The sequence below is a fragment of the Apiospora kogelbergensis genome (assembly GCF_038363985.1).
Source record: "Apiospora kogelbergensis strain CBS 113332 chromosome Unknown utg000003l_segment0_segment0, whole genome shotgun sequence".
Lineage (NCBI taxonomy): Eukaryota > Fungi > Ascomycota > Sordariomycetes > Amphisphaeriales > Apiosporaceae > Apiospora > Apiospora kogelbergensis.
The window spans coordinates 3,134,475-3,151,398 of record NW_027117420.1 but is presented as its reverse complement, the minus strand read 5'-3'; the positions used below and the strand labels follow the sequence as shown (position 1 = coordinate 3,151,398).

Below are 16,924 nucleotides of genomic sequence, written 5' to 3'. Positions count from 1 at the left end.
TCTGGGGAAAATGCCCAACTCCCTTAAGGAGATCGATCGTGGCAGAGCTCACTAGCCGGTACTACCGAGGTACCAGTCGAATATTGACCTTCTTCGACTCCAAAAACTTTTCCTCCGCAATTCTGGGGAAGAGGGCAGTCTTGCTATCCTCGGATCCGGCACCTTCCTGTTCACCGTGCTTCGTCTCGACCGCTAATGTGAGACGGCCGGCTGTGTCGAGGCTCTCTTGGGCGCTGGCGCATCTTTGTGAACTGAATCGTTTTCATCGCTCGGTGGCTCGGTTGTTGTTCTTCTTATCGAATCGTACGAGCCGATTCCCACCGACCGCTCCGTCTTGGCCATCGAGCGTGACTTGCTCAAGGTGTGCGAGACAGTTGGATAGGCCGGCCCTGGGTGCAAGAACTGAGCGAGCATGTTCGGGCGGTCGACGCTACGACTTCGTCCCCTTGTCAAATTGGCTCCGCGATCGGGCACTAACGAAGTAGTAGACATGCGGCGCTGAAGTTTGGCCTCTGCATCCTCAGCCTCCTTACGATTGAGGTGCTCGCTCGGCAGAAGAATGGCCCGGTCAAGGCCGTATGGGAGCCCACGATGTCGGCCACGGATCTGCATGGCAATCATCACCAGCTTTCCGACAACTGTAAATTGCGAACAGAGCGATGCATTGACTCCTGTATAGCCCAGGCTCAACCCGACCGTTCCGTAGGCGCTGACAACTTCGAAAAGTACAGCAAACATGGAAAAGTCGTTGTTGATCAAGCGAGGGCCTTCTGAGATGGTGAGAATGAAGTACCCAATGAATATGTACCACAGATCAAAGGATAGTTGTCGCCGCAAATGGGCTCCGACATAAGAGAACCCTGACTGATTCGGATCCTCGTTTTCACCGCTACTTCCATACAATCCCAGCGCCTTCTCTTCGTACACATTGGTGCGGCGGACCGAGATGGCAATGGGAAACACCGAGATGTACATCATGATCAGATACGATGTTTGCACTGCTGGATGGAGAGACGACAGGTTTAGAACAGAGAAACCGGCGGTTCTCGTGGACGCAGCTTGGAACCATCCGTCGAGAAAGCGAATATCCAGCGGCAGGGCTGCGATAGGCCCACTTCCGAGGTCAAGAATGATGAAAAATATCAGATCGACCAGGTTGAGAATGATAAGTATCAAGAACAACCACCACGTGGCTGTTGAAGGGAAGAGCAAAGTAAAACAACGTCGCGGGTGGTCAAGTAAAAACCGTAACTCCTCGTAAAGCCCGGAAGTTCGTGGGACAAAGAGGTGGATGAACCAGATCATGAACCGCAACATGATCGGAAAGGCGGTATTTCCAATGATGATTAGAAACGACATGATAAGCAATGGAAACCTCGCCGAGTTGAAGGAATTCATGCTGTCGGAGGTCAGAGTGAACCCCAGATCCATGAATGCCGAGTTCGAGGTGAAGATAGTCCACCAAGCCTTGCTCGCGCCAGCCTGTTCCACAATTTTCCCATAATACTCGTTGTTGACAGCGATCCAGGGCCAAAGACAGACGATGCCGAATATCCAGAAGCCCCAGAAGTATCCAGTTACGACGATAGCCAACGTTTTGAGAGAACGGTACTCGATACCACCGAGTTCCTCTCTTTGTTCCTCTGATAGATCTAGGAATTCCGAGTTTCGGCCGATAGTTGGCTGCCAACTCAAATATGGCGCAGGATCGTTCTCCTTGTGCTGCGACAGCGCGGTCTTGATTCGAGATAGGGGGATTATGGCGTGACTCGGTATCTGTGCGTGTCATAGTGTGATGCAGCTTCTCTCCCGGGCCCCGCGGTCTGTGAGGCTTAAACACACCCGCCGTGTGGGCAGCTGCTTCGACGTCCTGGGCGATTTCGTGTCGCTTGGGGTGGTCCGGCTCCTCAAAAACAATTGTCTGCTGCCGTTCTACGTGCGAGCCTGTCCGGGCTTGAGTAAGACGATGCTGCGGCGTTTCGGCACTCGAGCCACGTCTTAGTCGATTGAGCCCCGGAGCATCGCCATCATAATCTTCTTCTTCTTCACCCGAAAGCTCCTCTGGCCCAACACCTCTCTCGGCGTCTCTAGGGCCAGGGATGCGAAGAGTACCGCCCCTTTCTTGCTTCCGCTGTCTCTCCAAGATGGCAATATGCTCCGTGTTTGAACGGCGGTGTGGAAGTGGCACGTTTTCCTCCTCGTCGCCCGACAGTGCATCGCTTCGTTTGACGTTATCCGCGAACCTGATTTGCGTATCTCTTTGCGCTGTAGGCGAGGTAGGCAAATTCGTCTCGGCAGGATCCAGGTGTTCCACGCTTGGGTCCGATTTGATGGCCCCATTCATCGTGAAGTGATCCAGTAGGATGCCATCGTTTGTCATGCGGGAGGCAGTATTGTGCATAACCCTAATGTTCTTACCGCTGACTCCAGTCTCGACATCAGGTGATAGGGTTGACTTCGCCTTAGACCGTGACTTTGCGACAGAGATACGTTTCGATCTGGCATCTGCCACAATACCCTGAAAACGTTTTTCGAACCAGTAGAGGCGTAGGAACACCACAGCAGAGTTGATAGCGATCGGATTAGACGTCATTGCCATAAGGAACACCACGACTTGCTGGAAAGTGTTGAGGAGATTGACGTCCACGGGGTTTAATCCAGCCTGGGTGTTGGCACCACTGGCGAAGTAGAGCGAATCGATATAGGAGAGGTTGCCCTTTCCCGAGGCAAAGATGAGAATAGAGCCAACAATGGTCATTCCGATGATCCAGAAATAATGCACTGTGATGAAGTTGAAGTGCGGTTCCTTGGATAGAAATGAGGGGCGGATGGCCCGAAAGACCTTCCGGCCGGAGTCCAGCATGTCACTGAGGACGACCATGGTCACGACGGGTAGCTAATAAGGCTGTGAGGTGTCCAAAAAGCCGGCAAAAAGCCCACTGTTAGAGAACAGCAAACGTGTATCTCACACACTTGAATGGATTGGCGAAAGGTTTGTCGTCAAGCATGATATCTCTCACGTCTGTGGCTGTATCGGTTTGTTAGCCGAGTGGAACCTGGGGGAGGTGTGAGTGGCACAGCTCACGATGCAGTGCAAGCATGCGGCTAAAAGAGGAAGCGACATATTGAAATAGGAAGGGATGGGTGGTGGCGGCGGCGGCGGGTATCGAACGACTTGGGAGGAGACAAAGATACGGTAAGGTTCGGGGTATGAACGGAAGGAGTAGTGGAGATGTGCCAAAACTCGGAGAAATATAGCAACGATGGGGATGCAGTCAAGAGTCTTGTGCGAAAGCCGCTGGCCTCCTTCGGGGAGAGAATCGATAATTGAGCACAATACCGAAAGGCAGCTCAAACCCCGAGGAACTCTCTCTCGACACTAGTTGACATCATCATGATAGAATTGGCTGGGCCGGCAACAGGAAAGAGAAACACACAGAGAGAGAAATGAGCCTACCTCCATCCAGTCAGGGAAGCCCGCTCTTTTTCTTAAATAAGTTGATTATGGAGGGCCACGCAAGAAGGGAAAATGTCGATGTTTGACGGCCGACTTGATATCGAGTAAGACCAGGAATGGCTTATGATAAGCTTCACAGGGTCACGTCGCGTGCTTTGATAGGGGGCAGGCACTAGGGGTTTGCCCAGTTTCTCGTCTGACCGTGGGACAAGGTTAAATCTGGTGTAAATGTAGCGGCGAAATGGACAGAGGTGAGAAGCAAATGGCGGAGGGAGAGCAAAGACAGCGAACAAGGCAGGAGGGCACAGCAGTGTCTAGGCGCGGATGGGATTGGATCCTTGAAATATGAGGTAACAAAGAGACGATGGTCTGTTTGACATGTCTCGCCTGTGAACTAAGTCGTCGAAGACCGGGTGCCGGGGGATGCACGAGGAGTACTGCGTAGTTTAGACGACGAGCATGTCTTGGGCCTTTGGTACAGTAGTTGGAAAATGCCAAGAATCGGGACCATGTGGTTGGGTGAGTGTCGGTATGCAGCGTGTTCTTCATTCGAGAAGGGAAAAAGAGGTCTCCAATAGGACGGGCAGCAGCCCAAAGCAGCATGGAACAAATCAGCACTCAAGCCGTCCAGTCGCGGCCAGCAAGTAGCGAGGTAGTAAGGTAGTAAGCTCCCCCAAATCACACCTTGCCAGCTTGCACCTTGCGAGAAAAATGGCGGGCCTTGGCGCAATGTTGGCCATCGACTTTTTTTCTTTTTTTTCTTCCTTTCTTCTCCCGCCAGCCAGCCGCAAGGACCAGTACCGACTGCCAAGCCCGTCATCAGAGGACTTTACAGGGCGCAGTCTTCCTATCCGATATTTCGCTTCGCTGTGTCCTATCCACTTTGCCATCAACAAACAACGCTTTCATTCTAGTGGGAACGGCTTGGACGGGGAAACTAGGGAATACGGAGCCCGGGCCTGCACCTGTAGCTGTACATATGTACATACATACTAATACATCAAGCTGCTATCTATCCTATGTAGAAACATCCCAGAAGCATCTCACGAGGGAAAACCGGGGGCATGGAAACGGGATAGTCGCAGCGCCGCAGGTACGTAGCGCGTTCATATCGATGGCAAATTCAAATACATATAGGAAGACAGATCAGGCTGGCAGCTGGGCTGGGATTGCACTTGCATCTATGTGCATATGTATGTATGAAAACCGCTTGCGTGAGATGGAATATCCAAACAGTCTAGAACACCATCCTGGCGCCTGGATCCTTCCTACTTGCGCATGGCACTCAATAATGCCACGATTCAGTCTTGAGACAAAGATAGTGTAGGATGTAGGGAGTAGACAGGACCGCCAAACCTGTCGTGCTACTACTATTTTAGTAGGCATGCTTGGATATGGAGCACATCCATTCCACCCCGTCTTCTTCTCGGCCCTTGCTATGCAGCAAGGCAGCCAGCTGTCAGGGTAGCGTAGCAACCAGCTAGTCAGTCAGTCGGTGTGATGATGTCAGTTTTCCCTATCGTCCTCATCCTCATCCTCGCAATTGCATGCATCGAGCACTGTTCGGTTTCACCTCCCCCGAATGCTTCGCCCGTTAATCAGACGAATGCAGATTGGAACTTCCAGCCAATTGGACTGTAGAAAGTGATCTATCACGCCGCCTTTTATGGCTTGCATTGGGAGACATGGCATCATCTATCAAAGCCGCAAAGTGGCCAATCACAACCTGGCATTTGGACCACGAGGGATAACACTAGATCCCGATCTATTTCCTTATTGACACTGCTCTGTTGTCTCGGATGGTACCTGGCACCTTGGCACCCGAAAACAACTAAGGATACATAGATAGATCCCTGCCTTGCAGACACAATGGCACTGCTATTGGTTTCTACCAGAATGGCATATGGCTCGGTACAGTAGCATTGAGAGATAAGCACAATAGCCGCGGACACAGCTCAGCAGCCGAAAACTGGTAGTAGCAAATACTGTATGATATTCGGCGATATACCTATTAGTAGGATGATATGTAGCTGGGTAATGGGTTCCTCCACTGGAATTTGGATACGTGCGGTAAGATGGCAGACGAGCAGTCGTTGCTATTCCTCTAGACAGATCAAATCGAGGTTTCATGATTCTTGGACAATGTTAATGTTAATAGACATTCATCTGTCTCGGATTCATTCTCATTATCCAGGGTATACCGGTTCTAAGTACGCTGCGCCTTCCAATGTAATAACGCCTAATCCCTGATTGTATAGAAATACATATGCATACATCATCCCATCTTTACTGCTGGGACTTGAGTCTCTCCTTTTCGCGCGCAATCTTCTTGAAGAAAGCATTCTTCTCCTTCGGCTTCTTCTTCAGGTTCTTGTTGGCGCTCTTCCGCTGCTCGATATACGCCATATCCTGGCCACCACTGAGACCCTCCAGCATACCCGCCGTGCGCCTGACGGCCTTCTTCCTTCCCTTCGTGGAGTAGAAGAGATCGTCGGTCGGGTCGCCGTCATCATCCCGGCCGCGTGAGGACTCGGTATCCACTATGACCTTCTGCAGGAGCTCTCTCCGCAACTGTGCAGTCGCGAAGGCGAGACCGTCCATCTGTTCCATGCCTGCCAGTTGGGTGATGACTTTGAACGAGTATCCTTGATCAACCAAGAATGCCTGTCTTTTGGTTGAATAGTACATCTCCTGTGTGTCTTTCGACACGAGGGAGTAAAAGAAGGCATTGAATCCTTCATCAGAACGACGTTTGGCTCGAAGAATGCGGCCCAGGCGCTGTGCTTCTTGTCGGCGAGACCCGTAATGCGACGAAATCTGGATCAAACAGGTTGCCTCTGGTAAATCGAGCGATGTGTCTCCAATCTTGGATAAGAAGATGGTCTTCACAGCTGGATTGTACATGAAGTTGTCCAGGATTCGCATGCGCTCGCTGTTTCCTGTAGAGCCACAAATGTAGGCCTTGCCAAGAGCTAGAGCAACCTCCTTCAGGGCATAGACATTGTCCGAGAACACAATGATCTTGTCGCCTCGCTTCTCGTGGTAGTCGATAAGGAACTGGCACGCCTGGATCTTTCGGGGTTCATGATATAAAGATTGGCCTTCATCCCTCGGTCTGCCGCTCTGAGGTACTCATCGTAAAATTCAGTTGTCATGGGACACCAGACCTCTGCACATTGGACTTTGGCGATATGGCCCTGTTCCGAAAGCTCCATCCAGTTCGCCTCGTAAAGCTTCGGGCCAATTAAGAAATTCAAATCTTGGATTTTGTCATCTTCTCTAAGGAGCGTGGCAGTCAAGCCCAGCTTCGAGTGACTCTTGATCTGAGAGGATACCTTGCGGAAAATGTTGGCTGGCACAACGTGAACCTCGTCGAGGAGCATGAGGCCCCATTCTCGCTGAGTCAGAAAGTCCATCATCTTCTGGGAATCATGTGCTCGCTTGCCGGATTGCGTCACCATGGGGTACGTAGTGACGATGATGCCCGTGTTGCCTGGGAATCTCGACTTGTTGTCTGCCGTGAACACAGCGATATCCTCAGGTCTGATGTTGGACCACTTCAAGAATTCTTGGCGCCACTGATGGGCCGACATGGTACTTGTGCATAGAACCACTGCGCCTTTCTTGATAGTGCAAGCAGCAGTTATACCGACTAATGTCTTACCCGCGCCACAGGGCAAAACAATGATACCACTCTTGGCTCGACCGTTACCGAACATCTTACTTAGACTTTTCTCTTGGTAGGATCGAATTTGTGTAGCCGGCCGCAAGTCAATCTCCAGATTCGCATTTCGGTCGTCGTTTCGGAAATCGTATTCCTCGAGGATGGGGAACTGGATATCGAGACAGCGCTTTTGTACCTTCTCGACAGCGGTATCTGGGATTTCGAAAGCGTGTACGTTCTCTTCATGGTCATCGTCATCATCTACCCCCAAGGCTTGGTAGGCTTGTTCGGGCTTGGCTTCTTCCGCCGATGCCTCCGTTTGCTGTTTTTCTGGCTGCCGTATCTGCGCTTGCTGCACACCCGCTGCGTTCGAAGTACCGGGAATGACCAGGCCAACCATAGAGGGGGCACTAAGCTGTATGGTATCTGTACCCTGTACGCGTAGGGGCCCGATAACGGGGTCTTTCAGGAGCTTCTGAAGGACGTCTGGGTCATTACTTTCGACGTAGTATTTGGTGTTCTTGATGACCAGCTTGACCTTTCCATATGCTTGTGTAGAGTTTTGGATGAACATCCGGATGGACTCTGGCAGGGGCGTTTTCGAGAAGCGCTCGAGTGTGTTGATGATGTCTTGGGCCTGCAGACCAACCGAAATGGCAGCATACAGACTATGGGTGGTAAGAGAGTACTCGTGGAGATATGTCGGCCGCGAGAGAGGTTCGGCGATGGTGATGAGGAAGTCCTTGGCTTGCTCAGCAAGCGCACTGAAGTTCTCGAGAATAATGCGTCCACGTTGAGGGTCGACCCAGATCGGGCGGCTTTGGAAGTCGGGCTTCAAGGGAAGATAGGAAAAGTCGCGTCTGCCATGCCCAAAGAACCTGCTCGCATTATCCATGGGACCCCGAACCTGCTTGTCTTGGTAATGTGCTAAGGAGAATCGGTCGATGGCATTCTGGATCTGCTCCTCGCCTGGTTGGGTATCGTCGACAACATCGGACTCCTCGTCGCTATCGATGACTTCCTTTGGTGTCGCCGGTCCAGGAGTTGAGGTAGCCGAAGTTCTGCCTGATTTGGCAGCCCCGGCCACATTTCCTGACGCTTTCCGCTTGACAGGCATTTCGGCAGCGATGGTGTTGATCGACGACAAAGAAAATCAGCCTGGAGGTGTTATCTGGAATCTGAGTTCAGGCTGACAAGGGCGTCGAGTGACGAGGGAATGTTAAGAAGACAAGGGAAGGGATCTCTTAGTAATCTACTCAGTCGCCCAATCGGATATTTTCCGCCCGGTGGAGTGCAGTGCCGTTATGGAAGATCGGCGGATCAATCAATTGAAGGCAAGAATGGCGCGTCCTTGGCTGAAGGTGTGTAATACTGTTTAATCTAGGCCAGTCCGTCATAAGTAGAAATTTAATCTAGAGCAAAGCAGATAGATCTCTGTTGCTTTGAAACTCAATAAGTTGCTTTCATATTTAATTGGGGGGTTACATAATTACATAACTTGGGCTGAATAATAATAATAATAGCAGCCTGCTCTGTGTAACAAGGCTCGATGCAATCTTTATTGAATTCACCCGAATTCACCTGCTCTATGATTCACGGCAACCACCTGGGAATGTTGTGATTCTCAAAATCCATCCTGTTGTTGCCACTTATCCCTGCTCTCAAGGAGGCTGGCTGAAGAACTATCTTCCTGGCCAACTAATAAACCACACCCTTGCCTGACCTACGCACCAGTTCGCCATATCAGTAGCAATGTGGTTTCTTAATAGCTTCTGTGACATATATGGAACATCCCCGCCCATCAACCGTCTGTTGCAACTCAGCACATCGTCCCCGCAAGATATATCCCTGTAAAACGTTGCTGGCGGCCCATCCATTACCTTTGATATAGAAACGAACGGACGAGTCTCAAAACAATGATTACGAAAACTGCCCCTCGAAGGTGAAATTACTGTTCATTAAAAAGTCTACCTCTGGCATGAGTCGGTTTCCTGCACTTTCGCCGGGTTTCTGCCATGAACCCTTTGGTTCCCTCCCATGTGCCCAACACATCCACTCGGCTGGATATGTAAACTTTACAGTTGCCTCTCAGCAAGCCTCCCCCGCAGAGGTGCTATCTGGAGTTCCTAACGCCTCTACTGTTGATGCACCCTTCCTGTTTCACCCATTTTGTACAAGATCGACTGATCGGAATTTGACCACTTCGTAATCCGTCACACGGGGCGTGGGAGCCGCCTTGCTGTTATTCGTTTCCAACTATATGTGTACCTCCTCTACCGCACTACTACGTGCGCAGAGCAAGTTGTCTCCTACTCTTCTTGTAGTAGTAAGATCTCCAACGCCCTAGGGACACAAAGTCGTGATCTATGATGTGCTTGCCTTGCCGCCGCCATACTTCGCCTTGCCGACAGAGAAAGGCACGTATTTGTACTTGATCATGTGCTGGATCTGCTTTCTCACTGTGCGCACCAACAACCGTCAGTCTTTCTTCGCTCAAAATGACCCGAGTCTAGTAGAGCATGGGGGAAGGGGGGCGACCTACTTGTAAGGACGAAGAGGATGATCCAGTACATAACCAGGACAGGCCAGAAGACGGGAACGTCGAAGACCTTAAACCAAGAGCACATGAAGCCAATACCGATCGCGCTGGTGGCGGAGTGCCAGAACTTGAACTCCGGAAGGCGACGAATAAAGGGTCGGAACTCCTCGTCCTGCTTCGTGGGCAGGCCACCGGCCGAGCCGTCTTCCATGTCCATTCCACTATCCATAGCTTCGGCTGAGGGATCGAACTTGGGCTGCAGGAAGGCGAGGAAGAGGTTAAGCAGGTAGATGCCGAGCGCGTATGCCACTGCGATTTCCCGTTTGTTAGCGCACTGATCCAGCCATGTTTTCTTTGGAGAACATCCGTCCTTTCGCAGATGGACAGAGAGGAACATACCGATATACCAGCCTTGCGCAATGAAGATGCGAAGGAAAAACATCAAGAGGAAGGCGCCAGTGCCAACCCATCGGTACGTGACGTAGGGCGTCGACTTGTCGAGGAGGGCTTGGTAATGCTGTAGAAATCGTATTAGCCATCAGCTGTACTTATCGTCCATCAGTCGCCAATTGGCGCATATGGGTCGAGCGCACCATTTGCAGCCTCGATGTCTGGGCCTGGACGGCCGCGAAGGGGGTTTGCTCCTCAAGGCTCTCCATCGTGATAGTTGCTCGGTGGTCCGTAGGAGAAATGTACTAATAAAAAGAAGCTGTTGAGATAATGGTTTTTATGGAACCGGGATCGAGGAACGCACTTGGATGCGAATCGGATACGGAGCCAGTTGCGTAGAAACAGGTTGGCCGAGCCTTGGTCAAAAGAATATGGAAGAATGAGTGAATGAACAGGTGTGTATCTCAGATGGATGGATGCGAATAGCAAAGTACAATTTCGTCGAGTCGCGGCGGCTGGGAACTTTCTTGGTCTAGGATCGGCGCAGCCCAAAAAGCGAGCGCAGTTAATGAACCTTTAGGCCAACGGGACTATCTGGCCAGCTAGAAGGTGACGCCGCCCCCAAGGCCTCCGTTTAGGCTTCTGGCCCCCCTAGCCCCCCCCCAGAGCCGCCTCCTGCCTTCCCCCGTTACAGGGAGTTTGGGTGTGTTTGGGTGTGGCCTGAGCCACACTAGCCTTATCGAACCGCCACATCTATCAAACTGCCACGCAAGCATCGAGGGGCTTAACCCCCTTTTTTAATGAACCGCTAGTTGCTTTCATGGGCGAGACTTGGCTTGCTTCTGATTGGCCTAGCGCTGTTCTTTTCCCAAGGAGCTCGTTCCTGGACGGCGGCGGCAGTCTGGCAGTCCGGGGGGCTCTGACCTCATCGGCTCAAGCTGCTGTTGGCCGACAGGCTATCCTCGGCATACTTGGGGGAAGACTGGATGGGGTGCATTGGTTCCATCATCACCCAGCTCTGTCTTAGGACTTCATTGCCTGGACCGATTGCACTTTTCAACACGCTGTACTGCATTTCCATTCGCTTTAGAACCTTCAAACTGTCATCTTCGAGGTCTCGGCGCTTACCAGCTGCCATACACGATGCAAGCCCTTCGGAGTCTGAGGCCAGTTGCCTCCCGTCTGCAGCCCTCCACTCTCCCCAAGATAGTCCGATGTTACTCAGCAAAGTCGTATGAATACATTCACGTTTCGGAGCCCAGGCCGGGCGTCGGTCAAGGTAAATATAATCATCCAGATGGATAATCTCTCTGTACATTGAAAACGAAAGAGCAACAAGTTGTTGTGTTGGTTCAGTTAATGTGCTTGAACGGCAATAACTTGTAATCTACGAAATACGCCCATCACATTCTTTGGGCGCCTGCAATTTCACATGTCCCGCCAATACAGCCTCACCAAATAGCTAATCTAGAGCATCACCAGTAACTCTTCATCGGCCCAAGGCCCTCAATGCCTTGTGCAGTCCGCTTATCACGGAGCTGAACCAAGCCCTGGCCGACTTCCAGTCCTCAGACAGCATCTCGGCCATCGTGCTGACGGGTTCCGAAAAGGCGTTCGCGGCGGGCGCTGACATCAAGGAGATGGCCCCCTCACCTTTGCGGGCGCGTACACGTCTTCCTTCATCGAGTCGTGGTCGGACCTGGTCACGCGCGTCAAGAAGCCCATCGTCGCTGCCGTCTCGGGCCACGCCCTCGGCGGCGGCTGCGAGCTCGCCATGATGTGCGACATTCTGTACTGCACCGAGGCCGCTAACTTCGGCCAGCCCGAGATCAAACTCGGCACCATCCCGGGTGGGGGCGGCTCCCAACGCCTCACGCACGCCCTGGGCAAGTCCAAGGCCATGGAGCTCATCCTCACAGGCCGCTCCTTCTCCGGTACCGACGCCGAAAAATGGGGACTCGCCGCTAGGGCCTTCAAGTCGTACGACGAGCTCATGGAGGGCACCCTGAAGACGGCCGAGACCATTGCGGGATACTCGCGGGTCGCCGTCCAGGCCGGCAAGGAGGTCGTGAACAAGAGCCAGGATTTGGGTTTGCGGGACGGCGTGGAGTTCGAGAGACGGGTGTTCCACAGTCTATTTGGTAGCCAGGATCAGAAAATTGGCATGAAGGCGTTTGCGGAGAAGAAGAAGGCAGAGTGGACCAATGAATGAAGGGAAGTATGCTACTTTTCAAATTGGTCATAGCAAGTCACGTAAGGGACACCTCCAGACAAAATTTAATATGAGATGACTTGACCATTCCATTGATAGTTCCTTTTTATGAAGGCTTTCGGTTCCACAGGGCATTCCGTTTGATCATGAATATTGTAGACAACGGTAGCTAAGAGATACTCACGCCATCCCTTCCGACATCAATGCTTATAGAAAACGTCTCCGCATCGCAAGAGCAAGCCCCTTCGTGGGCTAAGCATCATTTGACCCGTTCCCTGCTGAGTTCCCAATCACCTTTACGTATGGTGCCGGGAATAAACCTGTCGAACCCATGTAGCAACCGAAAAACCACTCCGAGTTCATGTCTTCCACCTCCCGGACTTCCGCCCCACGGGGGACCAGTAGTTCGTCTTCACAGCCTGCCTTTGGATACCAAGACCACCTCGCCACGGCCGTCATGCCACAGCCTCCATTGGCGGGGAAGACGGTAGCCCACGGAGGACCTGTCGGTGCAGTGGCGGCGATATCGATAGTGACCAGACGCTCCGTCCTCGACCCGGCACTTGACCTGTCAGGATTTAACCATCTCCACTTTTGCAGCTCTGGTTGTTGCTCTGTCTCATTCGGCGCGCTATATGGCACCATTTGTAGGTCCCAGCCACCGACAAGATCCTGTGCAATATATCGACGTTGGCCACCTCTCGTGTCCTCAAATTCGACTATTACCATCCTATGACCGTTCGGGCATCGTCTCCACCCGGCCGGTCCATTCTCTGCCGATATACGCCGAGAAGACACCATACCGTCGTAGCAAGTGACGCAAATATCGTAGTCTCCCGGTTCAGTGTCGGGCACCACCGTGCTGGTACATGAGTAGCAGTGATACCTACTCTGGCTCGGCGCTATGGCCAACCGACAAATATCGCAAGTGGTAGTGAAGGTCAAGGGTCTAAAGTTGCCAATACTAATTGCATTCGGACCCGTAAGCAGACTTGCTGATGGCGGAGGTGGCCTCGGCGAACGCGGGCTCGCAGGAGGACTTTGAGATGACGGTGGTGTAAAGTGCGTCAAGGGCAACAAGGAATGGGTGCAACAATGGCCTTGGTTGACACAGTTGTTGCAGAAACCCCAATCGCCCTCATTGCAAAAGTCGCAACGCCAGTAGCACTCGTTGGCCCAAGTGGAACATCGCGCGCAAAACATGCCACTCTGAAGCCTCTTCATAGGGTCTTCTGTAGTCATAGTCCTCCTACCGTCAGCACCTCCTGGCGTAGTCTTTGGTGGCAGATAGCGATTTGAAGTGAGCATGTGCGGATGCTCAAGTTGTTCGTTCCCGCCTTTGTGGGCTCTCTCCCACTTCTTGAAAGCAGAGTACCCAAATCCGAACCAGTGGAGGCAGCCTTTACCCGCCCGATAACAGTCCACGCAGAGGTTCCAGTCTCCGTTGTGACATATGCCACAGTTGTAGTGCAGATCGTACTCAATGTGCGATCGACCACATCGGGAGCAACTAATCGATGGCTCCTGATAGTATTGGGACATCGATCTGGTCCGTCCATGGTTGGGCGAAGAGGGCATACCCAAGCTTGGCAGAGGGTTGTTGGCCGACACCACGAGACTGGCAGGCCTCCTTTTTATAGATGCACCACTAGGAGCATCCGCAGAACTCCCTATAGGTGGCGATGCGGGATGCTGGGCCGCGGAGGCTCGCTCGCTGAATGTGGCGCCAGCAGCGGCCTGGGGGATGTAATTCCTGTCGGCATGCTCGAGCTCCTAGAGTCTGCGACAGACGGGCGTCGATTCGCTAATTCATGAGCCTGTTGTCGCAGTGTAAGGTCCGTTTGAGATCTCGTCGTGGGTCGCGGCTCGGCAGTGCTAGGCCGTATCGGATCAGTCGCGCTGCGACCTGTACTCGCCGTCCTCCTTCGGCGCCGCTCGGGGTTGTTCCGCACTTCGAGATGTGTAGATGTGACTGGCGGTCGACTTCTGTCTTCCAGTAGACTCGTCGAGCTGTTGGACCTGGCGTGTGCTGAGTTGGCTCTGTTTCTACTGCTTGGTCGCGAAGTATCCGAGATGGGCGGCCTGGAAGAAGAAGCCGAAGTCTCAAGGCGGCGGGATGGACTACTTGTATTGGCTCTCCTGCTTGATTCCTGACGCGACCTCTGGAGTTGTCGCCTCCGGTAAGCCTCCGTAATCTTGCGACTTAACTCGTCATTCTGAGACAGGTCAAGATTGCTCAGATCCAGCCCGTCCAGTAGCCCCTCTTCTTGTATCTGACGGGCAAAATCCTCGATTTCCTTTTCCATGTCTCGCGAGTCCACATCCGAAGAGCTAATCAAAGATCTTATAGATGACTGGTGCTCGACCGCTCTGCGCCTTGTCCTGGAAGAATCGCGTGATGGTTGTCGCGAGTCGCTTCGCCGATGCCTCCTTTCCTCCGACGAGGAATTACCGCCCGGTCGTAATAAGATGTTTGGATCTGTCGCAGCTCTCCGTCTTCGCTCTTCTTCCCTGTTGGCTCTGCGACTTCGGTCGCGGGTATCGTGGCGATGCCTCGAGTCGCGGCTGCTGTCTCTATCCGAGCGGCTGTTTCCTTCATGGTCGCGCACATGTTGTTCCCGTCGATGGCGTGCTTGTCTGTGTCCTGATGAGGAAGAGGAGACACCAGCATCGCGCAAGCTTAGGTCACGGGCTTGTTCCAGCATTTGTCGTTCTATTACATCCAGTCTTTGTTCCTCCGGGGACTTCTCCGAACCTCGTATTTTCGGTACCACATCATCGCCCGGCTTGTACTTCTGGTGCATTTCGTCCTTGTCGACATCGGATCGTGCTTTGTCCGGATGGGCGCTCAGGAACATCTCGAGAAGGGTTGCGACGGTGGCATTGTGCCGGGTGTCCCTGACCGGTGCCCGGCATGACGGGCAAGTTGCGATGTTGGTACCGGCAGGTGGAGGGTCGGGCGAGTTCTCGGCAGCGCTCACTTGCCAGCTAAACCAGTCCCGCAGACAGGAGCCGCAGAAGGTGTGCAGACAATCGAGAAGGGTCAAAGGCTGATACAGAACCTCGGTGCAAATCTGGTCGGAGTGCACTATGGTATCAGCAAGCGGTGAAAGTTAAGGCGTAAGAACGACTTGGCTTTGAAACCTGGAACTGGCGGGGGGCCCAAACTTACGGAACACGTCAATTCCTTCTCCAGATCGACAGCGGGCCGAGGAGAATCCATGGTGTCAGAAAAAGGGCCAAGGGCCGTCGGATAGCGACCAAGGCTTCCTCGTCGGCGGGAATCGTTCAAGTCATTCAAATATTTCCTAGAAGTGTATATATATAAGAGTGGGAGTCATCGCCGTAATAGCTATACGGGAATGTAGGTAGAAAGTTGGCGGCCTTCTACCACCATTATTATGGTGGGGGTGTGGGACAATATGGACGGTGAGAGCGAGTGGGAGAAGCGCCTCGACTTGTAAAGCAGCAAACCAAGGCGAGCGAGGCAAGACAGCCCAACCAAGAACCAGTCCCAAAACACCAAGAAACTCATGCATGTTTCCATCTCGACTCCAAGCTCGTTTCTTTGTGCCGACGGAAGAAATAACAACAATCAAGCTGCATGTTGCATTTGATGCCATAAGCGGCTGGGATGAGGTTCAATCACCATGACCGGACATCTTTCCCGAGGCATCATGGATACGCCTTTCGAACTCAGGTCTCGTAATTTTGGCAGTTTACGATACTTGAACTCGACAATCAGATGGCTGCTCACTGTCACAAATGGAACGCGTGGTTGTATCGGAGCATCGTGAAAAAGTATCCTGTCGGAATTAGAAGGTAGCAGAAGGTAGCATTGTGCGACATGATGTTTAGTTCAAGGGATGAGAATGCTGGTTGGACAGACGGTTTGGATTAAACATCATGTAGACTTGTGTAGCTACTTGTACTATTCCAGCATCTACGATGATCTTTCGCAAGCAGGTGAAAGACCTTTCTGGCGAGCGCGTTTCCTGGTACGTAAGAGCGAAGCCCATACGCTTGGACCATTCGTTGCTGGTCTTTGTCCCCTTGTCCGTCGTCGGCAGTGACGGGAGTGGAAACGTGGAGACGTGGTGTGCCAGGGGGCACAGGCGGCTCTTTACACGAATCCGCGAGCATCACGCGTTAGATCATCGTGGGCCAGATTGGCTCGAGACTTGAAGATGACGAGTGCGCAATCTACAAGTGCACAGCTTACAGAGAAAGAGTTGGTGGGTCTTTAAAGGGGGCGAGGGGGGTGGTAGGTGGTTGGGTCAGGTGGACCGTAAGCCGGCATGTCATCAGAATGTTGAGACTGAAGCCATGCTACAACTAAGTCCTCTACCTGCCGTGGAATGCAATTTCTGCACATGGTAAGGTCTACAGTATGTATGTTAAGAGTTCGGTGGCATCATTTGGTTTTGCCAATCCATGTTCAAGCCTGTACTAACCGTCAAAACCTTAATCAAATTCTCCGAAGAAGCCCGTCCTGTCCACATTGTTGCTCTAGCAGCGCCGCCACGTATGCAACAATAGCAGTAGCCGGCCGTGGGTAGGAACTAGGCACGTATAGCCTTGAGGGCTGTTTGCGATACTGTTTCGACTGCGTAGGTGGAATCGCCGTGATAAAGGCAGGCGATTCCATCTACATACCTTGAT

General features: G+C 52.4%; 5 protein-coding genes across 5 annotated transcripts; 1 reads left to right on the top strand and 4 right to left on the bottom strand.

Moving 5' to 3' along the window:
* Positions 1–192: 192 nt before the first annotated feature.
* Positions 193–2,881, bottom strand: PG998_005781 (uncharacterized protein; the record flags this gene model as incomplete). Its single annotated transcript, XM_066872599.1, has 2 exons — positions 193–1,776; positions 1,841–2,881. The coding sequence occupies 2 exons, from the start codon at positions 2,879–2,881 to the stop codon at positions 193–195; spliced, it is 2,625 nt and encodes an 874-aa protein (XP_066732696.1).
* A 2,862-nt stretch (positions 2,882–5,743) lies between these two features.
* Positions 5,744–8,238, bottom strand: PG998_005780 (Rad3 protein; the record flags this gene model as incomplete). Its single annotated transcript, XM_066872598.1, has 2 exons — positions 5,744–6,580; positions 6,625–8,238. The coding sequence occupies 2 exons, from the start codon at positions 8,236–8,238 to the stop codon at positions 5,744–5,746; spliced, it is 2,451 nt and encodes an 816-aa protein (XP_066732695.1).
* A 1,247-nt stretch (positions 8,239–9,485) lies between these two features.
* PG998_005779 (uncharacterized protein) lies at positions 9,486–10,319 on the bottom strand (the record flags this gene model as incomplete). Its single annotated transcript, XM_066872597.1, has 4 exons — positions 9,486–9,580; positions 9,664–9,969; positions 10,060–10,177; positions 10,254–10,319. The coding sequence occupies 4 exons, from the start codon at positions 10,317–10,319 to the stop codon at positions 9,486–9,488; spliced, it is 585 nt and encodes a 194-aa protein (XP_066732694.1).
* An 874-nt stretch (positions 10,320–11,193) lies between these two features.
* On the top strand, positions 11,194–12,262 carry PG998_005778 (epoxide hydrolase; the record flags this gene model as incomplete). The annotated part of the gene is made up of 3 exons (XM_066872596.1): positions 11,194–11,329; positions 11,533–11,649; positions 11,688–12,262. The coding sequence occupies 3 exons, from the start codon at positions 11,194–11,196 to the stop codon at positions 12,260–12,262; spliced, it is 828 nt and encodes a 275-aa protein (XP_066732693.1).
* Positions 12,263–13,932: 1,670 nt separating this feature from the next.
* Positions 13,933–15,485, bottom strand: PG998_005777 (uncharacterized protein; the record flags this gene model as incomplete). Its single annotated transcript, XM_066872595.1, has 2 exons — positions 13,933–15,336; positions 15,435–15,485. The coding sequence occupies 2 exons, from the start codon at positions 15,483–15,485 to the stop codon at positions 13,933–13,935; spliced, it is 1,455 nt and encodes a 484-aa protein (XP_066732692.1).
* Between the last annotated feature and the right edge of the window lie 1,439 nt (positions 15,486–16,924).